Here is a 19,284-nt window from a genome sequence, read left to right on the forward strand (position 1 = left end):
GATTGAAACCTTGATGGAAGTCTGAATCAATGAGCTGAGCTCCTGTCACATGATCATATCAGTCACATGATCATATCAGACACACGTGTGTGTATACAGACACACCAGCGCACGCCACACTCCTGATAACACCAGATTAACAGATCAATACAATAATGAGAATGCTAATCTGCAGTGTGTGAGAGAGAGAGAATACAGAGAGAGAAAGAATGTGTGTGTGTGTGTGTGTTTGTGTGAGAGAGAGAAAGAGACCGAGAGTGTGTGCGTGTGTGTGTGTGAGGGAGAGAGAAAGAGACAGAGTGTGTGTGTGTGTGTTCTGGTTATTCACCCAGAGTGGAAATATAAATGTGGACGTGTGTTATTCTTACACACACACTGTTGCTAACATACTTAATAACCGGCGCATTGATGTAATAAAGAGAAGGGCAGATGAGAACAGTGTTTATATCACACACTCCCCGTGTGTCTCGTCTCGTTGTGTTGAAGCAGCGCAGATGGAGGACTCGTCCCGCTGTCCGTTAGCTGAACGCAGACTCTGGCGGAGTGTGTGTGTTATAAACGGGCCTGTCTGGATGGGTGTGTGTTTTTGGACGCCAGCTCTTCTTGTTGTCTGGGTTTGGCTGTGTGTTTCTCTCTGGACGATACGGATGTGTTGTGTTATTGTGGTTTCCGTCTGAAGGCTCTTCTTGCACCCTAGTGGTCAGAACCGACCCAAAAACTGCATCAGCGTCACACACACACACACACACACACACTCAGAGCTGTGATCGGGAGCTGGCGCTCGGTTGCATGGGAAAACCACAGCAGGAAGGGAGAGAGGCTCATGGGAAATGTGTTTTGAAGGGCTGTCTAGGCTAGATAATTAAACATGTATACCTGAGCCGAGTATATACACTCTTCTGCTCAAGACTGCGTTTATCTGATCAAAAATACAGTAGAAACACTGAAATTTTATTGCAATGTAATATAACCGTTTTCTATGTGAACATATAATAAAGTATAATTTATTCCTGTGATCAAAGCTGAATTTTCATCATCATTACTCCAGTCTTCAGTGTCACATGATCCTTCACAAATCATGTCTTTACTGTCACTTTTGATCACTTTAATGTGTCTTTGCTGAATAGTTGCTGACTGTGTGTGTGTGTGTGTGTGTGTGTGTGTGTATTCGGTTGTTAAGTCGTGACGTAACCACTCTCCGATAATACTCTTTCCGGGTCCAAAGTCCAGGTCCTCTCTACCTACCTACTGCTTTCTCTAGTGTTTTGGTTATTATTGAGTGTTTTTACAATGCCGCAGTGCTGTGTCCCGTGTCCCGAGCAAACTCACTTCAACCTCGTAAATCTTCTTTTTCATTGATGCCTGGACTCTACCCTTAATTATGCCACCTGAGTGATGAGCTACACTAACCACTCTGTTGGTGTTAAAGGAATTTAAACCCTTTTTGACCGCCAAGGGTGCCTCACTAAGAAGGACGTGATCGTAAATAAATTTACAGCTTCCACCATTGTTATTTCTGGACGAGAGGAGCGCAATAAGCCACAAAAGGCTAAACGTGACGTGTGACGTCAGAGTTAACAATCGGATAGAGAGCCTAAGTCCCTCCCCTCCGCTTCCGGCTCATGGGACCTTATTTCGGAAAAAATATGTATGGTAGTCAATGGCGAGAGACAACTTATCTTTTTATTCCGTCTGAACTGTGCCCTGAATTACACATATGATGTTTGTCATTTTAAAAGATAATTATGAAAGTCAAGAAAGTTGCAGTTTGTCATAAAACAGAAGAGTAACATTTAGTTTTATGTGAAAATCGCTCAATGAACTACATCTCTCGTCTCGCACTATGTCCGTATGTGTGCAGTCTGGTACAAAACACTCAGGCATGACGGCGTAACGTTACCATTATAAGGTAAGACTATAGAAACTGACAGACGTTAGCTTCAGTAAAGTTAGCTTCAGTAAAGTTAGCTTCAGTAAAGTTAGCTTCAGTAAAGTTAGCTTCAGTAAAGTTAGCTTCAGTAAAGTTAGCTTCAGTAAAGTTAGCTTCAGTAAAGTTAGCTTCAGTAAAGTTAGCTTCATTCATTGAGAGAAAAGGTATGACGTCACATGTGCACCTTTTGGGTTTGTAGTCTTTGTAATTACGTATTTTCACAGTCTTATACCTCAACAGTTTTACATCAAACTGCGACTTTTACTTTAAAATGTATCTTTTAAATTGACAAACATCATATGTGTAATTCAGGGCACAATTCAAACGAGATCAAAATATTTGTTGTCTCTCTCCATTGACTACCATTCAATATTTTTCCAAAATAAGGTCTCATGGTGGTCGACCGGAAGGGGAGGGACTTAGGCTCTCTATACATACATACATACATACATACATACATACATACATACATATATATATATATATATATATATATATATACACATTTCTTATGAAGACTGCAAGACTGCCGTTCAGTATCCGCACAGACTCTCGTTGTGTTTAATTCATCTTCCTTTATGAGGTTCTATCAGTTTGTCAGAAAACAGGCTGAACGGAGAATAGAAACTAATAGAGCGGCTCTCGTACAGCTGATGACGACGGCAGGTGTGTGTGTGTGTGTGTGTGTGTGTGTGAGGTGCAGCAGTTCTGATGAGAACCAATTAGAGGAGACACCGATAAAAAATGATGATTAATTACAGTGTGGGAGCGACACTGCAGTAATGGATACTACGGTAAAGAAAAATGAAGCAAGAGAGGAAGAGGAGAGATAGAGACGGTAGCCGGGGGCGTTCAAGAGCAGAAGAGGCTTTTAGAAACTCACTGCACCTGTGTGTGTGTGTGTGTGTGTGTGTGTGTGTGTGTGTGTGTGTGTGTGTGTGTGTGTGTGTGTGTGTGTGTGTGTGTGTGTGTGTGTGTGTGTGTGTGTGTGTGTGTGTGTGTGTGTCGGGACAGCAGATATAGACCTGGTTTAAATTATTAATCACTCTGGAGAAATAAAGTTTACAGTCGAGTATTGAGGGTTGTAATGGTAATGTATGAAGATGAATCAGAATGATGTATTCTTCTTCCACTCTTAAGTGACATATATATGACGAAACAATAAGCCACAAGCCGTGGAAACAGTGGAACATTTAATTCACCACACTATTTTATTCTGTACTCATCTCTGTTGCTTTTTATGTGTCTATATCTTTGAATAAGCAAAAAATAAGTGATGATTGATATTGTCGCACACACTGTTTTAAAATGCAATCTTAGAAGAAAAGCTTCTACAATTTATGATTCTGTCAGGCGCTTCATATATAGAACCTGTAGGGTTTCAATCATTTTATGGATTTATAATTTTTTTTCATATTTTTAACTTTTATGCCTAAAACCGCTTGTAAACATACTGTACCCCTGTGAAATAATCCATCAGACATGAAAGTATTATGCAATCATTTAAGACATTTCTCCTCATATAGAACCTTTCTGGCTTTATAATTGAGTCTAGAACCCTGGGCTTGTATATAGAAGCGTATATTAGCGTGAGGGATTGAGACGCTCCCGCAGCGAGGGTCCTGCTCCGGGACACAACACCGGGTCAGAGGAAGGACACGATCATTAAAGCATCCGCTGAACGCCACTAAATCATCTCTCTTCATGAGAACTCATGATCACTGCGTTACTGATTACTCACAACACTAAACTACACACAATAACTCGGCATATTAAAATTTTCTTTTTCTTTTTAAACTTAACTAGTTTGTTTTTAACTTCAATTTTATTTTATTTAGTTTCAGTTGATCATAAATAGTTTTTAAAAAATAGTTTTTTTAAAGAATATTAGTTTTTCATCTTTTTTAATATAGCACATCAAATGCCTCCGTCTGATAATGACGACACACTTGATCAGTAATCCAGGGTTAGTTGTGCGTCAGTCAGATCAACACTTCTTGTGTACAGAGAACACACACAGATATTGCTTTTGTCTGTAATGCAAATTGCATTTTTTTGCATTTATTTATGCATTTACAATATTTGTGCTTGCATTAATGCATTTACATGTACAGTATATTTGCATGCATTAATTTATGCACTTACATTATTTATTTATGCACTAGCAATATTTGTGCATGCATTAATACATTTATTTATTTACTCATTCTTTTATGCATTTACACTTACAGTATTTTGCATGCATTAATGCATTTATTTATTTATGCACTTACAACATTTATTTATTTATTTATTTATTACATTATTTATGCATGGATTTTTTTATGAGTTTTCACTTGTGGTATTGGTTGTTGTAGTAGTTGTGGTAACAGTAATAATGTTGGTGAGACGAGGGAATAGGAAGCACATGTTCTGCTGTTTTCTCTTTATATAGAACACATATATTAGTGAAGGAAATGAAACTCTTTGCAGTGATTATCATCTGACAGAGGCCGCTCACACACACTGTCCTCTTCAGCCTCTCCGCATCATTTCTCCTTTATTTAATTATGTGAGCGCTGGTCTTCCCACGCCGGCGAGAGGTTAACCGGCTGCTCAAACGTGTCAGTCTCTCGCCAGATGAATCGAGCGCACGTCTGCAGCCTGTGGCGTGAATACATTACTGTAACATACTGTACATCTAGCACAACCAGAGCTCTCGTTCAGACCATAAATCATCGTTCATTTCTGAACTAATGAGAGACCAAATCATTAGTGCTTCGTTAATTATCCGTGGCTCACGGGTGCAATTGGAAATAATGAATGACAGTGTGTGCTTTATACTGAGACAGGTATCACTGCTTATATGTGCGCTTAGTGATTAGATACCTCTGGTGTGTGTGTGTGTGTGTGTGTGTGTGTGTGTGTGTGTGTGTGTGTGTGTGTGTAGCTTTGCTTTCTAACAACTGAATGCAGGCCTGCTCTCAAAATAACCAATTATCTGAGCACGACTGGTACCGAAAATCTCTCGTTTTGAAGCATTTCATATTTATTTCTCTGTAGTGTTCCTTTATTAATCTCTATTCTGTGATTCATGCTGTGTGTGTGTGTGTGTGTGTGTGTGTGTGTGTGCTCGCTCATGTTAAATCACCGTCACCAACACATGAATATTCCTCTCCTCTAGTCTCTCATCAATGATGGAGGACGGCGTGACTACAAACATTTTATAATATATTAAATAATTTAATATATGTAAATCTAATAAAGTGTAACAATGTGACATGAATGTGTGTATTTGGATTAATGTTAGAGGTATTGTGGACGATTCTGGATAAACTGAGAATGACGATTATTTTGTTTAAAATTGAGATCACGATTCTGAACACAATTAAACTTAATAATGTGATTTACTTCTACGGTTCTGACAAACGTTAATTGCTGAGTCTGTTTAAAATGTTGAATTAATCTGAATGAATTATTTTTAAAAATCGTGTTGAGTGAATGATTCAATGACTCACTGAAAGACTTCACTTGTTTCATTAATGTATGAATCAGCGTATTTGAACAAATCTTTTGAATGTATGATTCAATAACAAATACATTTTTTAACAGTCACTTGTCGCCACCTACTGGTGTAACGATGTAATTCATACAATCTTTATTTGAAATGTCAAGTTACTTTTAAAAGGTAATTCGCTCTATTTTCATTGCTAGCATAGACATCAGTGTTTTTATCTGAACTATTAACTTTTATCTCAATACTTCTGGGATAATATAAATATGGTGTGTTAAAATCAACCCTAAAACTAGCAACCATAACAATTAAAACATCAAACTCTCTCTCTCTCACACTCTCTCACACACACACACACACACACACACACACACACACACACACACACACTCCTGAAGCTGCTCTCAGGACCTGCAGTGTAATGAGCAAACAACAGTAATGTTAAATAAAAGAAGATGTTTGTCTAGGGAAGTGCAGAGAAGAACAGACTCTCTGAAGCTTTAATGAGAGTGAAGGAGGGATGGAGGAGGGATGAATGAGAGTGAAGGAGGGATGGAGGAGAGTGAAGGAGGGATGGAGGAGGGATGAATGAGAGTGGAGGAGAGTGAAGGAGGGATGGAGGAGGGATGAATGAGAGTGAAGGAGGGATGGAGGAGGGATGAATGAGAGTGAAGGAGGGATGGAGGAGAGTGAAGGAGGGATGGAGGAGGGATGAATGAGAGTGAAGGAGGGATGGAGGAGGGATGAATGAGAGTGAAGGAGGGATGGAGGAGAGTGAAGGAGGGATGGAGGAGGGATGAATGAGAGTGAAGGAGGGATGGAGGAGGGATGAATGAGAGTGGAGGAGGGATGGAGGAGAGTGAAGGAGGGATGGAGGAGGGATGAATGAGAGTGGAGGAGAGTGAAGGAGGGATGGAGGAGGGATGAATGAGTGAAGGAGGGATGGAGGAGGGATGAATGAGAGTGGAGGAGGGATGGAGGAGAGTGAAGGAGGGATGGAGGAGGGATGAATGAGAGTGAAGGAGGGATGGAGGAGAGTGAAGGAGGGATGGAGGAGGGATGAATGAGAGTGAAGGAGGGATGGAGGAGAGTGAAGGAGGGATGGAGGAGGGATGAATGAGAGTGAAGGAGGGATGGAGGAGAGTGAAGGAGGGATGAATGCGAGTGAAGGAGGGATGGAGGAGGGAGGAGGGATGAATGAGAGTGAAGGAGGGATGGAGGAGAGTGAAGGAGGGATGGAGGAGGGATGAATGAGAGTGAAGGAGGGATGGAGGAGAGTGAAGGAGGGATGGAGGAGGGATGAATGAGAGTGAAGGAGGGATGGAGGAGGGATGAATGAGAGTGAAGGAGGGATGGAGGAGGGATGAATGAGAGTGGAGGAGGGATGGAGGAGAGTGAAGGAGGGATGGAGGAGGGATGAATGAGAGTGGAGGAGAGTGAAGGAGGGATGGAGGAGGGATGAATGAGAGTGAAGGAGGGATGGAGGAGGGATGAATGAGAGTGGAGGAGGGATGGAGGAGAGTGAAGGAGGGATGGAGGAGGGATGAATGAGAGTGAAGGAGGGATGGAGGAGAGTGGAGGAGGGATGAATGAGAGTGAAGGAGGGATGGAGGAGGAATGGAGGAGGGATGAATGAGAGTGAAGGAGGGATGGAGGAGGGATGAATGAGAGTGGCGGAGGGATGGAGGAGGGATGAATGAGAGTGGAGGAGGGATGAATGAGAGTGGAGGAGGGATGGAGGAGGGATGAATGAGGGTGGAGGAGGGATGGAGGAGAGTGAAGGAGGGATGGAGGAGGGATGAATGAGGGATGAATGAGGGATGGAGGATGGATGATTGAGAGTGGAGGAGGAATGGAGGAGGGATGGAGGAGGGATGGAGGAGGGATGGAGGAGGGATGGGGAGGGATGGGGGAGGGATGGAGAGGGATGAAGGATGGATGGAGGAGGGATGAAGGAGGGATGGAGGGATGAAGGAGGGATGAATGAGAGTGAAGGAGGGATGGAGGAGGGATGAATGAGAGTGAAGGAGGGATGGATGAGAGTGAATGAGGGATGGAGGAGGGATGAATGAGAGTGAAGGAGGGATGAATGAGAGTGAAGGAGGGATGGAGGAGGGATGAATGAGAGTGAAGGAGGGATGGAGGAGGGATGGAGGAGAGTGAATGAGGGATGGAGGAGGGATGGAGGAGGGATGAATGAGGGATGAATGAGGGATGAATGAGGGATGAATGAGGGATGGAGGAGGGATGGAGGAGGGATGAATGAGAGTGAAGGAGGGATGGAGGAGGGATGAATGAGAGTGAAGGAGGGATGAATGAGGGATGGAGGAGGGATGGAGGAGGGATGAATGAGAGTGAAGGAGGGATGGAGGAGGGATGAATGAGAGTGAAGGAGGGATGGAGGAGGGATGGAGGAGAGTGAATGAGGGATGGAGGAGGGATGGAGGAGGGATGAATGAGGGATGGAGGAGGGATGGAGGAGGGATGAAGGGTTTCAGCTGACGGATGTTCTTCTGCCCTTTCTGACCAAAGACGCACCAGTTCTGTAAACCCTTCATGCAGCCGCTCCTAAATAAATGATATCATATTAATAAACCAGAGCAGAGGTCGAGAACGGTCATGTGACCTCAGGAGCTGCTGAAGATCTGAATTATTCATGTGTGTTTTAATCCCATTACATTCATTTGTGTTTTTGTGTTGCAGTATAACTATGAAGGAAGTGACATCAGCGATCTCCCCGTTAATCTGTCTGTGGTGTGGAATGGAAACTTCATCATCGACAACCCTCACAACATGCAAGGTAACCATGGCAACCGCTGCGGTACGCTGTAGCCGGTTGCCTAGCAACCTTCACTGGATGCTGCAGAGAGTTGCTGCATTTGTAAATGTTTCAGAGCATCTTTTGCTGGCGTGAGCAACTGTGCTTCACCTTTTATAAGCAGAAACAGTCGGTGCAATATTGTAAAGAGTGATTCATGTGCTGTTCATTTGTGATTAATGCTGGTATAATAACTCAAATGACAGTCAAATGTGGGATATTTAATTTTTATTTATTTTACTCTTATTTATTTACTCATTTATTTACTTGTTTATTTTCTTATTTTAATAATTTATTTTAATCTAATAATTCTTTATTTTAACTTACTTTATTTATTTATTTGTTTTCTTATTTTAGCATATTTATATTAATTTATATATATTTGTTTATTTTAAACTAAGATGTGTTTATTTGCTTATTTTTTATTTAATATAATTTTATTTATATATTTATTTTAATCTTATTTGTTTTCTTAATTTAGCTTTATTTAATTAATTTATATATTTGTTTATTTTAATCTAATATTTATTTATTTTCTTGTTTATTTTCTTTAATATAAGTGTATGCATCTAATATTTTATTTAATCTTAAAAAAAATTCTCATTTATTTGCTTATTTTCTTATGTTTGATTAATAAATTTTTTATTTTATCAATATTTATTTATCACATTTTTATCTTATTTATAAATTGTCTTATTTTTAACTAATACATCTATTTATTTATACATTTTAATCTAATATTTATTTATTTTAATGTCATTTTTATTTATTGTATTATTATTATTTATTGTATTATTTTCACTTTTTTGTGCGTTCTTACACTGTTTTTCTCTGAATATTTTCCCGTAGCTTTGAGTTGTGTCTTTCTGCACAAGTTTGAAAGGAGTGAGCTTGAGATGATGTCGTGAGGTTGAGTGTGTGTGTGTGTGTGATCTTCTCCTCTGCCATGAGATTGAGTGTGTGTGATCTTCTCCTCTGCCGTGAGGGTGTGTGTGTGTGTGTGTGTGTGTGTGTGATCTTCTCCTCTGCCATGAGATTGAGTGTGTGTGATCTTCTCCTCTGCCGTGAGGGTGTGTGTGTGTGAGTGATCTTCTCCTCTGCCGTGAGATTGAGTGTGTGTGATCTTCTCCTCCTCAGCGCACCTCTACAAGTGTTTCGCTCTGAGGGAGAGCTGTGGTCTGTGTCTGAAGGCCGAGTCCAGCTTCGAGTGTGGCTGGTGTGTTCAGGACCGGAAGTGTTCCCTGCGTCAGGAGTGTGCTCAGCCGGAAAACACATGGATGCACGCCAGCGCCGGGAACAGCCGCTGCACACACCCGCGCATCACCAAGGTCAGTACAGCACACAACACACCAGGCGTGTGGGCTTTCATATTTATGCGGAGTTACTTATTTTCCAACCTGAGAAGATGACCGTGAGTTGCGTAAATCTTTCGATTCTCAAATGCATTTTAAACACAGTGTTCAACATCTGAAGTGGATCAGAAAAGTTGATCAAAGTTTTCCTAAGACAAGAACGGGTTGTTCAAAATTCATGTATAACTTTGATGAAAGGTTTTGATCCACTTCAAATGTTGACTACTGTACATTTATTTAATGCAGGGATACTGTACCATTAAATGCTCCTTCTTTATTTCTAACTTTCTTTGCTTTCAAACTTTAGATCATTAAAGCATTACAATGTGTAAGGAGACTTGATTATTAATCTGTCATCAACAGAGGAGTTGTATGGTCTCCCTGCGGTTTCCAAAAAAGTAAAAGCTTTGTTTTAATGTTTGAAAGCAAAGAAAGTATTAAATGATTGTATTATAATTTTACTGTTATTCTCTAAATAAAAGTTTTATTATTGTTATTATTAATGATTAATTAAAAACATTTTGAATTTTTAGTACAACAGCATTGCAATAATAATAATAATAATAATAATAGTAATAATAATTGATTTTTTAAAAAGTTTATTTAAATTTTTTGTTTTATAAATGTAAATAAAAAATTATTTTGTTTAATAATAACTAATTATTATTGTTAATGTTTTTTAAATGTTATTGTTCAAAATATTTTATTTACATAAAAAAATTAAAAATAAATGTTATTATTATTATTATTATATTATAATTTAAATAAAAGGATTGAGTAATTATACATTTTTAATTTACATTACCATAGTATTGCTGCAATAATAATGTTTATTGATTTGAAAAATAATTCGTATTTTGTGAATGTAAATAATAACATTTTATTTGGAATATGATTGTTATTCATTTTCGAAGTATTATTATTATTATTCAAAACAATATTTTAGAGTATTTACATAAAAAATACAAAATCAGAAAATACAAAAACATTATAAACTATTGCAGTATTAGTATTATTATTTTTATTTTTATTACAAAGTCTAATTGGATTAGGAGTAAACGTTCTTTTTTTGTCATCATCTGGTCACATGCCCGTCGAACCCCTGATATCGGGACACAGGTGATGTTACAGGTGCTGATGAGGGACAGTTCTCTTCCTCTTTTCTTCACTCCGTTCTCCATGTTCGTCCTCTCTCTGTGTCTCTCGAAGTCGACTTCTGAATCCTCCTGCCAGAGGAATATTAACTTTTAGAACGTCTACTTACTAAATTTACATCCCCTCGTGTTAATTAAACTCCTCCTTTGTTCTCGTCATTCGATTTCTCATGCGCTCGCTCTATCTGTGCGGCGCCGCCGTCGTCTTTTACTTATTAGATTAGGTGTTAATTTAATTTGGAGAAGAATGAATTTATCACATGGATTATTAGCACACCATGGGCGCTTTGAGAGCCATCTGTTCAGAAGATGTACACCTATTCTCTGCTCTTCTGCTTTACTCTCTCAGGCTGCGCTCTCGTATCTTCATCCGTGTATCTGTAAAAATGTGTGAATGTCAAATTAAAGCAGTCCCTCTGAAACCAATTACTGTGCGCTTCTCGTTTCGCTCTCCGCGTGAGTGTGTGTTTGTGTTCTGCGCTGGTTTGGCTGGAGATATCGGCACCGTTGATGAACTTCTGATCTGGTGTGTTTCCTGAAAGCATCGTTAGCCAACTATGTTCGCAAGTTCCGTCGTTATCAGAATAATTCAACGAGTCAGTGTTTCCCAAAACCATCGTTCCAACAAACATTCGCAAACAGAATCGCAGAGTTGTGTGTTTGGAGTGACAGATCTCGACCTGTGGATAGAAGAAGAGTTTCCAGTTTTCATGACTTGTGGACATTCATGACATAAATCCTGATCTTGAGCCAAACAATTAAGCTGACATTCAGTACAATCTATATCTGTTTTTTAGAAAACATACAAATGTCATTTAGTTTGTAAAGAGGATTAAAGCGTCGTTTTTGAAGAGTGTGAACGAGCTCTAGTGCGCAAGAATGAGTCTATGATTGAATCTGGAAATAAAGCAAAATAACTGAGAAACATGAGAAATAGTCCTCAGATGCTTGTCTGTAATATATAGCAAAACATCTCGCGTTAATTCGATCTCAAACAGATTCATTAACAGTAGTTAAACTTATTACTCCACCACATGCGTGACATCATTAACCAACGTGGTTGAACGACCAATTTGCAACAATATGGTTTCGTGAAACAGTCGTGACGAGCTAGTTGATTTCTTCAACGATGATCGTACTATAGTAGTGAAGCAGCGAGTTACGGCGTTATACAGGAAACACACCCCTGATGGCTTTTTAAGGAATAGTTCATTGACGTTCTTCTGTTGATCTGTCCTGGTCCAGTTGTCTCCTGAGACCGGTCCACGGCAGGGCGGAACCAGACTGACCATCACCGGGGAGAATCTGGGCCTTCAGTTCAAAGACATCCAGAACGGCGTGCGGATCGGGAAAGTGGCTTGTACGCCCATCGAGGAGGAATACGTCAGCGCTGAGCAGTGAGTCTCTCATACTGACACCGTTTCTGTGTTAATTCAGTTTAAAGAGTCTCCTACGACAGGTTTACATGCATCAAAGGTCAAAAACACTTTAATTTCCTCATAATCTCCACTTCAGCATCAGCTCTTTTCTCTCAGTGTCTGAAACGCTTCGTTTGAAGATTCAGTCTCTCTAAACCCCGCCTCTCTGAGAGCTGCTCTGCTCTGATTGGTCAGATGGCTCAGTCTGCTGGCATCAATCATCATGTTAGAATGATTTCTGAAGGATCATGTGACACTGAAGACTGGAGTAATGATGCTGAAAATTCAGCTTTGATCACAGGAATAAATTATATTTTAAAATATATTAAAATAGAAAACAGCTATTTTAAATTGTCATAATATTTAACAATATTACTTTTTTTGTTGTTGTATTTTTAATCAAATAAATGCAGCCTTGGTGAGCAGAAGAGACTTCTTTTAAAAACATAAAAAATCTTACCGATCCCGAACGGCAGTGTATATCGCTACAGTTGTCGCTCGTGGTAACCATAGCAACAGTAGATTATCATCATTGTCACTAATTAACAATGTATTGGAACATGTATTGGTTATCTGCTGATATAAGAGATTTTTGTTTAATTAAATTTAGCAGTATCAGTTGATTTTGCACATAGATCGCCTGTTATTTGATTATTTAATTGTGCATGCTTATATACACTTTTTTAAGATCACTTTTTCCATCATCTAATCTTAATAAATAACAAATTCAGTCTCAAGGTTAATATCCATTATTCAAACCGCACTTTAAATGCTTGTGATGCCAGAATTCACTTGCAGCATTTAAAACTGTTGATTTTAGTTTTTAAATTAATTTTTTTTTATTCTGCAGCAGAAACAAGCGTCCATACCCATCACTGTAGATCAGCGTCTCTCATTGAACAGCAGTGACGTCTGTTTGCTGCGGTCGCTTTCCTGGCTTTTCCAGTCCTGTTGCTGAAACACAGTCACAATGACTTTACAGTTTCCTGGAGCTAAACAAGCATCAGGGTTTCATTGCAAACACAGAAACTCTTCTCCCGTCCGCCGTAAGCTGCCAGCCGCACTAGAAATGCTCGACACAGACGCAGGGCGGTTAATAACTCACGAGCCACCCCAGGGCATGATGGGAGGATTCGCTGTCCATCCCATTAATCACAGAGAGCCGTTTTCCAGTCCAGTGAGGGTTTTACTGCGTCTCATTACAGTGGTGTGTGTTCATGTAGCGCCTGCAACCCGTCTGTCTCGTGTTCGGACGCTCAATCATAGTTCTGAACGTTTAGCGCCGGCGGCCGTGCGTCCAGACCAAACAGCATCCTTCCTTTCTCTCTCTTGAAACCAACGCAGAAGAGACTCAATCCCATAAACCCTCATGTTAAAATGCCCAACTTTACAGCAGAAAAAAACATGTTTACAGTCTGGTGCAGAAAGTAGTTTTGGTCTAAATAGCTCATTTTGCCCTTCATGATGACTGAGGGGGGTGAATATTTTTATAACTCATCCGTTTAAATTATATTAAGCCTTAAAGTTCTGCATAATTAAGGGCGTGGCCACTTGAGTGACAGGTGGATTGCCGCTGATGTCACTACTAGCCGCCTGTTAGCGTCCAACACCTCAGCTAATCCGCCTCGCTGCCCGTTTTCGTTTATCCGGGAGTGAACGCGCGGCCAAGATGGCGACGGTCGGCTCCGCCCACTTTGGGCTTCAAAAACGCTCTTCAGAAACACTACGGGTGATGTCACAGACACTACGCCCATATTTTTTTACAGTCTATGGTCCAGACCCGTCTAAGACCCTCGTCTCTCTCTCTCTCTCTCTCTCTCTCTCTCTCTCTCTCTCTCTCTCTCTCTCTCTCTCTCTCTCTCTCTCTCTCTCTGCAGGATTGTGTGTCGTTTGGCCGACGCCACAGGTTACCGTGTGCAGGAAGCTCAGGTGGAAGTGTGTGTGCGAGACTGTCTGCCGGAGTACAGGGCCGTGTCTCCTAAAGCCTTCACGTTTGTGGTGAGTTTCAGTGTCAAGGGGATGGAGAGGCGAAGCGCCAAACATTAGTCCCAAACGGATGAGTAATGACTTCTTGTAAGATCCAAAAGGACCTCAAAAATCTGAAAAATTATCCACACACAAATATTTATTGGTATATGTCACCAAGCATACACCTTTTTGGCCTATATTCGTGTGCGGATCTTGTTTCAGATTTTTGAGTTTCAGGGTGACGCATCAGACCGGACGAGGACGGCTTCTCTAGTCTTGTGTTTCAAACTGAATGTATGAAATTCAAAAGTTGTTTTCCAGCTGAAGTGATTATATTTCATGTCTTCTCCTGTCCAGTCGCCGTACTTCACGCGTGTGCTGCCGTCGTACGGGCCGATCTCTGGAGGAACGAGGATCACGATCCACGGCAGTCATCTGAACGCGGGCAGCGCCGTCTCCATCAAGATCGGACTCAACACCTGCCGCTTCCAGAGGTACTGCTCATCTCTCCAGTCACACTGTAAACTCTGAACCAGACCTCAACAGCAGACGGTCTTTAGGCCGGCGACACACTGAGCGCTTTTATTTCGGCTCCCATGTTAACAGGATTTAAGCTAGCACACTGCCTGTGTGACGCGCGCGCCTCAAAAACACGTGCATGCTAGAAACAGAACCGACGCCTATTTTTCACGCGACACACAAGCGCGTTGGAAGCGTTTCCAGGCAAAATAGAATTGGAAAAGATGTTTATATGTTATTTTGACACAAATACATATTAATTAATGACATTTTGATGTTTGAAAGTCTCTAGGTTTTGACATAAATGCAGATATAAATGTAATTATAAAAAAAAAATCGATTTTCAAATATTGCACCTGTCAATTATAAAAATATTCTGAAATATTCTGTAGCCTATTTTGCCATCAACACTGCCGATGTTGTCTTTGCTGCTATTTATGTTTAACATGAAGTATAGGCCTTCCACAACTCTCTCCCCATATGTCGAATATATCACCAATGAGGGTTATCACATGTCACCTAGCAGCAGCAGCGCCGCGTCAGACACGTTTCTGGTGTGCAGAGACATAGAAAACGCCACGCAGCCAGTGTGTCGCCGGCCTTGTTGTGACCATGGATCACAAAACCAGTCACGAGTCGCACTGGTATATCTGTGGCAATAGCCAACTATACATTGTATGGGGCAAAATTATAGATTTTTCTTTTATGCCAAAAATAATTAGGATATTAAGTAAAGATCATGTTCCATGAAGATATTTAGTAAATTTCCTACCGTAAATATATAAAACGTTTAGTTGTGTGAGTGAATGCAGCACAATCGCCAACATAAATGCACAACTTTAAACTTTCTCAATGTTTCGATTTTTTTGCCCCCTGTTGGAAAGTTTTCTTTCATCGAAGCAGAGACCAGGAGACAGTTGGGATCGCGTTCAACAGAAGTTATTCTTTATTGAGAACTCCGCTGTACGTGGCTGCAGTACTTCCAACATTATCTAACTAAGGGAACTTTACATGGTATCTTATAGGCATTTTAGGAGGAGGGACTTTTGAAGGTGGAGACAAATTCAAACAAAGCATGTAAATGAGTATACAGGTTAAGGAACCCGCCCCAGACCGGCAGTCTCAATTTAATCAGCATACCTATTCAAATGCTGATACTGGCCAGGAACTCCGGTTCCAAGGGCCATCCCAGAGCCATTAAAGACAAAGATGAAAGTCTCCCCTACAGCTAATCCAATCAACCTAACGATTCAAAGTCTGGGCTCCGAAAGGTGAGAATCTCAGTGATCTGACTCATTTAAAACACAATAGAGATTGCAACTTTGCTGACATCTTAACCTTAAAAGCTAAAATCAGTATTCTTCACCATGATGTTATGTAAGGAAGCATATCTGAAATAGATTCTTAAATTTGTAACCCTTCACCCCTCAGATTCCAGATGTTCAATAGTTGTATCTCCGACAAATAGTGTCCTATCCTAACAAACCATACATCAATTGAAAGCTTATGTATTCAGCTTTCATATGATGTATAAATCTCAATTTCAAAATTGTGACCCATTTTGTGGTCCAGGGTCACATTTAAGCTTTGACCGGTTGGGTTTGACGCTTTCGGACGCCGCCCTCACTGGCAGGATAATTTTGTGATGAAATAAATTAACACAATATTACATTGTTATAACTTAGTATGTGTTATTGTTGACTAAAACTATTATAAATTATTTTTTTATTAAAGTTTTATTTACTAAAATAATTAAAACTGAAGTAAAAATAAATAGAAATATTAAACAAATTACAAAAGCACATAATAAAATTATGAAATCCTAAACTAAAATTAAAATGAAAACTGAAAATATAAAATAACAGCTTATTCAAAATATTAACACATACTATAATAGCATATAAACAGTACTAAAATAGCATCTATGGTTTTTGATTGAATTTATTGGAATACTATTTAAATAAAATATTTATTTTTCATTTTCATTCCATATATTTTTTTTATTATTATTCATTGATTTCGGTGTGAAATTTCACCTGAAATCTTCTCTCTGCCATCTGATAGCATCTCTAAATGATCGTGCCGTCACAGTACTTTATCGTAGGGGTGAAACATGGGTTAATGTATGTCATTTTTTATGACTTTATTGTCTCAGGGAAAATGTATTATGCAGTAAGTGTAAAATATCACTGTCATGAGACAGGAACTGGCAGGAGTGACTGATTTCTTTTAGCCGTCTTCAGAAACGATTGATGGGTTTGTGTTGTCGGAGCCAATCATGTGACGACAGTCTTGTCAAAATACATCCAGAACTCAGCAGGTTTCACCAGTGCGTGTTGTGAACACGGTTGCCTAGGCAACACCGCAGCTTCTCACACACACACACACACACGTGGAGGACACTGATCAAACATGGGAACAAACCTTCAGACTGAATCTCATCCTCCTCTTATCTGTCACATGACTAAACGTGCCGTCAGACGCACATGTGTTCGTTTGATCAGATTAAAGTCCGTCATGTTCGGAGCCGTGAATCTGTGATCTTTGAACCCCCAAACCTGATGCAACCTGATGAAAGTGTGTGTCACACACACCCTGCGCTCGCGCACACGTGATCCGCTTCACAATCACTTCTCTCTCTGAGTTTGCCAATACTATAAAATCATGTAATAACAAACAAGAAAAGAAACTGATTGGTGTGTAAAGGTCTTTGCACATTGAGTCTGAACATTTTCGTACGTTAAAAAATAAATACGACTTCACGTTGTCAATCACGTTTACACACTGCCTCCGAAACTTTCATCCGTCATGAAAAATTCGGATCGGGTTCGATTTTCTGTTTTTTGCATCCGTAGCAAGTATTTTGAGAGGTGTTTTTACAATTCAGAGCCAACGAATGACGAATACGAAAAATTTAACAGAAATACGAAGTCCTTTAACAGAAGGAGATGTTGAGTTTGCTGGTGTGTGTGTTTGACAGGCGGAGCGCCCGTGAGATCGTGTGTGTGACTCCAGCAGGGTTGGGTTCAGGCGGGACCCCGGTGATGGTGGACATAAACGCAGCCGAGCTCAGAAACCCAGAGGTGAAGTTCAACTACACGGATGATCCCAGCATCCTGAAGATCGAGCCCGACTGGAGCATCGCCAGGTGCGTCTCCTTCTCTCACACACACTGACCTGTTCCTTTAGGCTTCAATCAGGGGTTAGATGAGGTCGCGGCTGCTGTAGCGTGAGTCTCTGGAGCTTTGAGGAACATCACTTCATCAAACTGATGACAGAGAAAAGCTGCAAACAGACCAGCGCTGAACCGCGAAGAAGAGAGAAAGAGGGAACGAGAGAGAGAGAGAGAGATGTTAAACAGGTTAATGCCCCAGCATGAGGAGAGAGAGAGAGTGAGAAAGAGAGAGAGACATGTTAAACAGGTTAATGCTCCAGCGTAGAGAGAGAGAGAGTGAGAAAGAGAGAGAGACATGTTAAACAGGTTAATGCTCCAGCGTAGAGAGAGAGAGAGTGAGAAAGAGAGAGAGACATGTTAAACAGGTTAATGCTCCAGCGTAAAGAGAGAGAGACCGAGAGAGAGACCGAGAGAGAGACCGAGAGAGAGACCGAGAGAGAGACCGAGAGAGAGACCGAGAGAGAAAGAGAGAGACCATAGACTGTAAAAAATAGAGAGAGACATGTTAAACAGGTTAATGCTCCAGCGTAGAGAGACCGAGAGAGAGAGACCGAGAGAGAGAGAGAGAGAGAGAGAGAGAGAGAGAGAGAGAGACCGAGAGAGACCGAGAGAGAGAGAGAGAGAGAGAGAGAGAGACCCTGGTTAGTTGTTGTACCTGAAATTGTGAAAAATATTTTTCACACACAAATAACAGCTGTTTCATCTTCACATGTCTGTTGTGTTTAGTTATACTTGCTTAACATGGGTATTTATACGCTTCAATGCAAATTTAAAAATCATATCCATTTAAAAAAAAAAAAAAAAACATTTTTGAATGTTTCTGAAAGAAGTCTCTTCTATCCCTCTAGGGACCTTTGCAAAAATAAAAATATGCAGACTTTCACATGCTCACGTAACGTATCGTGCCCACGCAAAAGCTTGCATGCATTTATTTGATGATAAATTCAGTAAAAGTAGTAAAATATATTAAAATAAAATATATTAAAATAAAACAAAATATTAAAGCTGAATTTTCAGCATCATTACTCCAGTCTTCAGTGTCACATGATCCTTCAGAAATCATTCTAATATGAGGTTTTGATGCTCAAGAAACATTTATGATTATTATGTTGAAAACATTCATATTTTTGTGGAAACTTTTTTTCAGTATTTGATGAATGGATGAATTGAATTCAGTATTTGATGAATAGAAAAATTATCTGAATAAAAAGCTTTTGTAACATTATAACGATCCCTTTTGATCAACTTAATGTGTCTTTAATTAATTAAAATAATTTATTTTCGAAAAAACAATCTCCCTGACCTCCAGCTTTTGAAGGGTAGTGCACTACATGTTTTAGATGACAGACAGTTCTGCAACTCTTAGTGTTCATTCAGGCAGAGTCTCCATCGGCTGAAGCGGCGGAGGAAGTGTAGATGTTGTGTAAGCTGATGGTTGAGAGGAAATCATGTTTTCT

The 19,284-nt window shown here is 40.1% G+C and overlaps 1 protein-coding gene across 1 annotated transcript in view; it reads left to right on the forward strand.

The window, feature by feature from the left end:
* The window catches only part of plxna1b (plexin A1b), a 170,842-nt gene that overhangs the window by 119,680 nt on the left and 31,878 nt on the right, over positions 1 to 19,284 (forward strand). Inside the window, exons 11-16 of the mRNA XM_082136279.1 lie at positions 8,127 to 8,223; positions 9,379 to 9,569; positions 11,993 to 12,144; positions 14,043 to 14,163; positions 14,491 to 14,627; positions 17,633 to 17,800. Coding sequence (XP_081992405.1) covers positions 8,127 to 8,223; positions 9,379 to 9,569; positions 11,993 to 12,144; positions 14,043 to 14,163; positions 14,491 to 14,627; positions 17,633 to 17,800 — 866 coding nt within the window. The remainder of the gene's footprint in view (positions 1 to 8,126; positions 8,224 to 9,378; positions 9,570 to 11,992; positions 12,145 to 14,042; positions 14,164 to 14,490; positions 14,628 to 17,632; positions 17,801 to 19,284) is intronic.

The sequence above is a fragment of the Leuciscus leuciscus genome, assembly GCF_965113295.1.
Source record: "Leuciscus leuciscus genome assembly, chromosome: 14".
Taxonomy (NCBI): domain Eukaryota; kingdom Metazoa; phylum Chordata; class Actinopteri; order Cypriniformes; family Leuciscidae; genus Leuciscus; species Leuciscus leuciscus.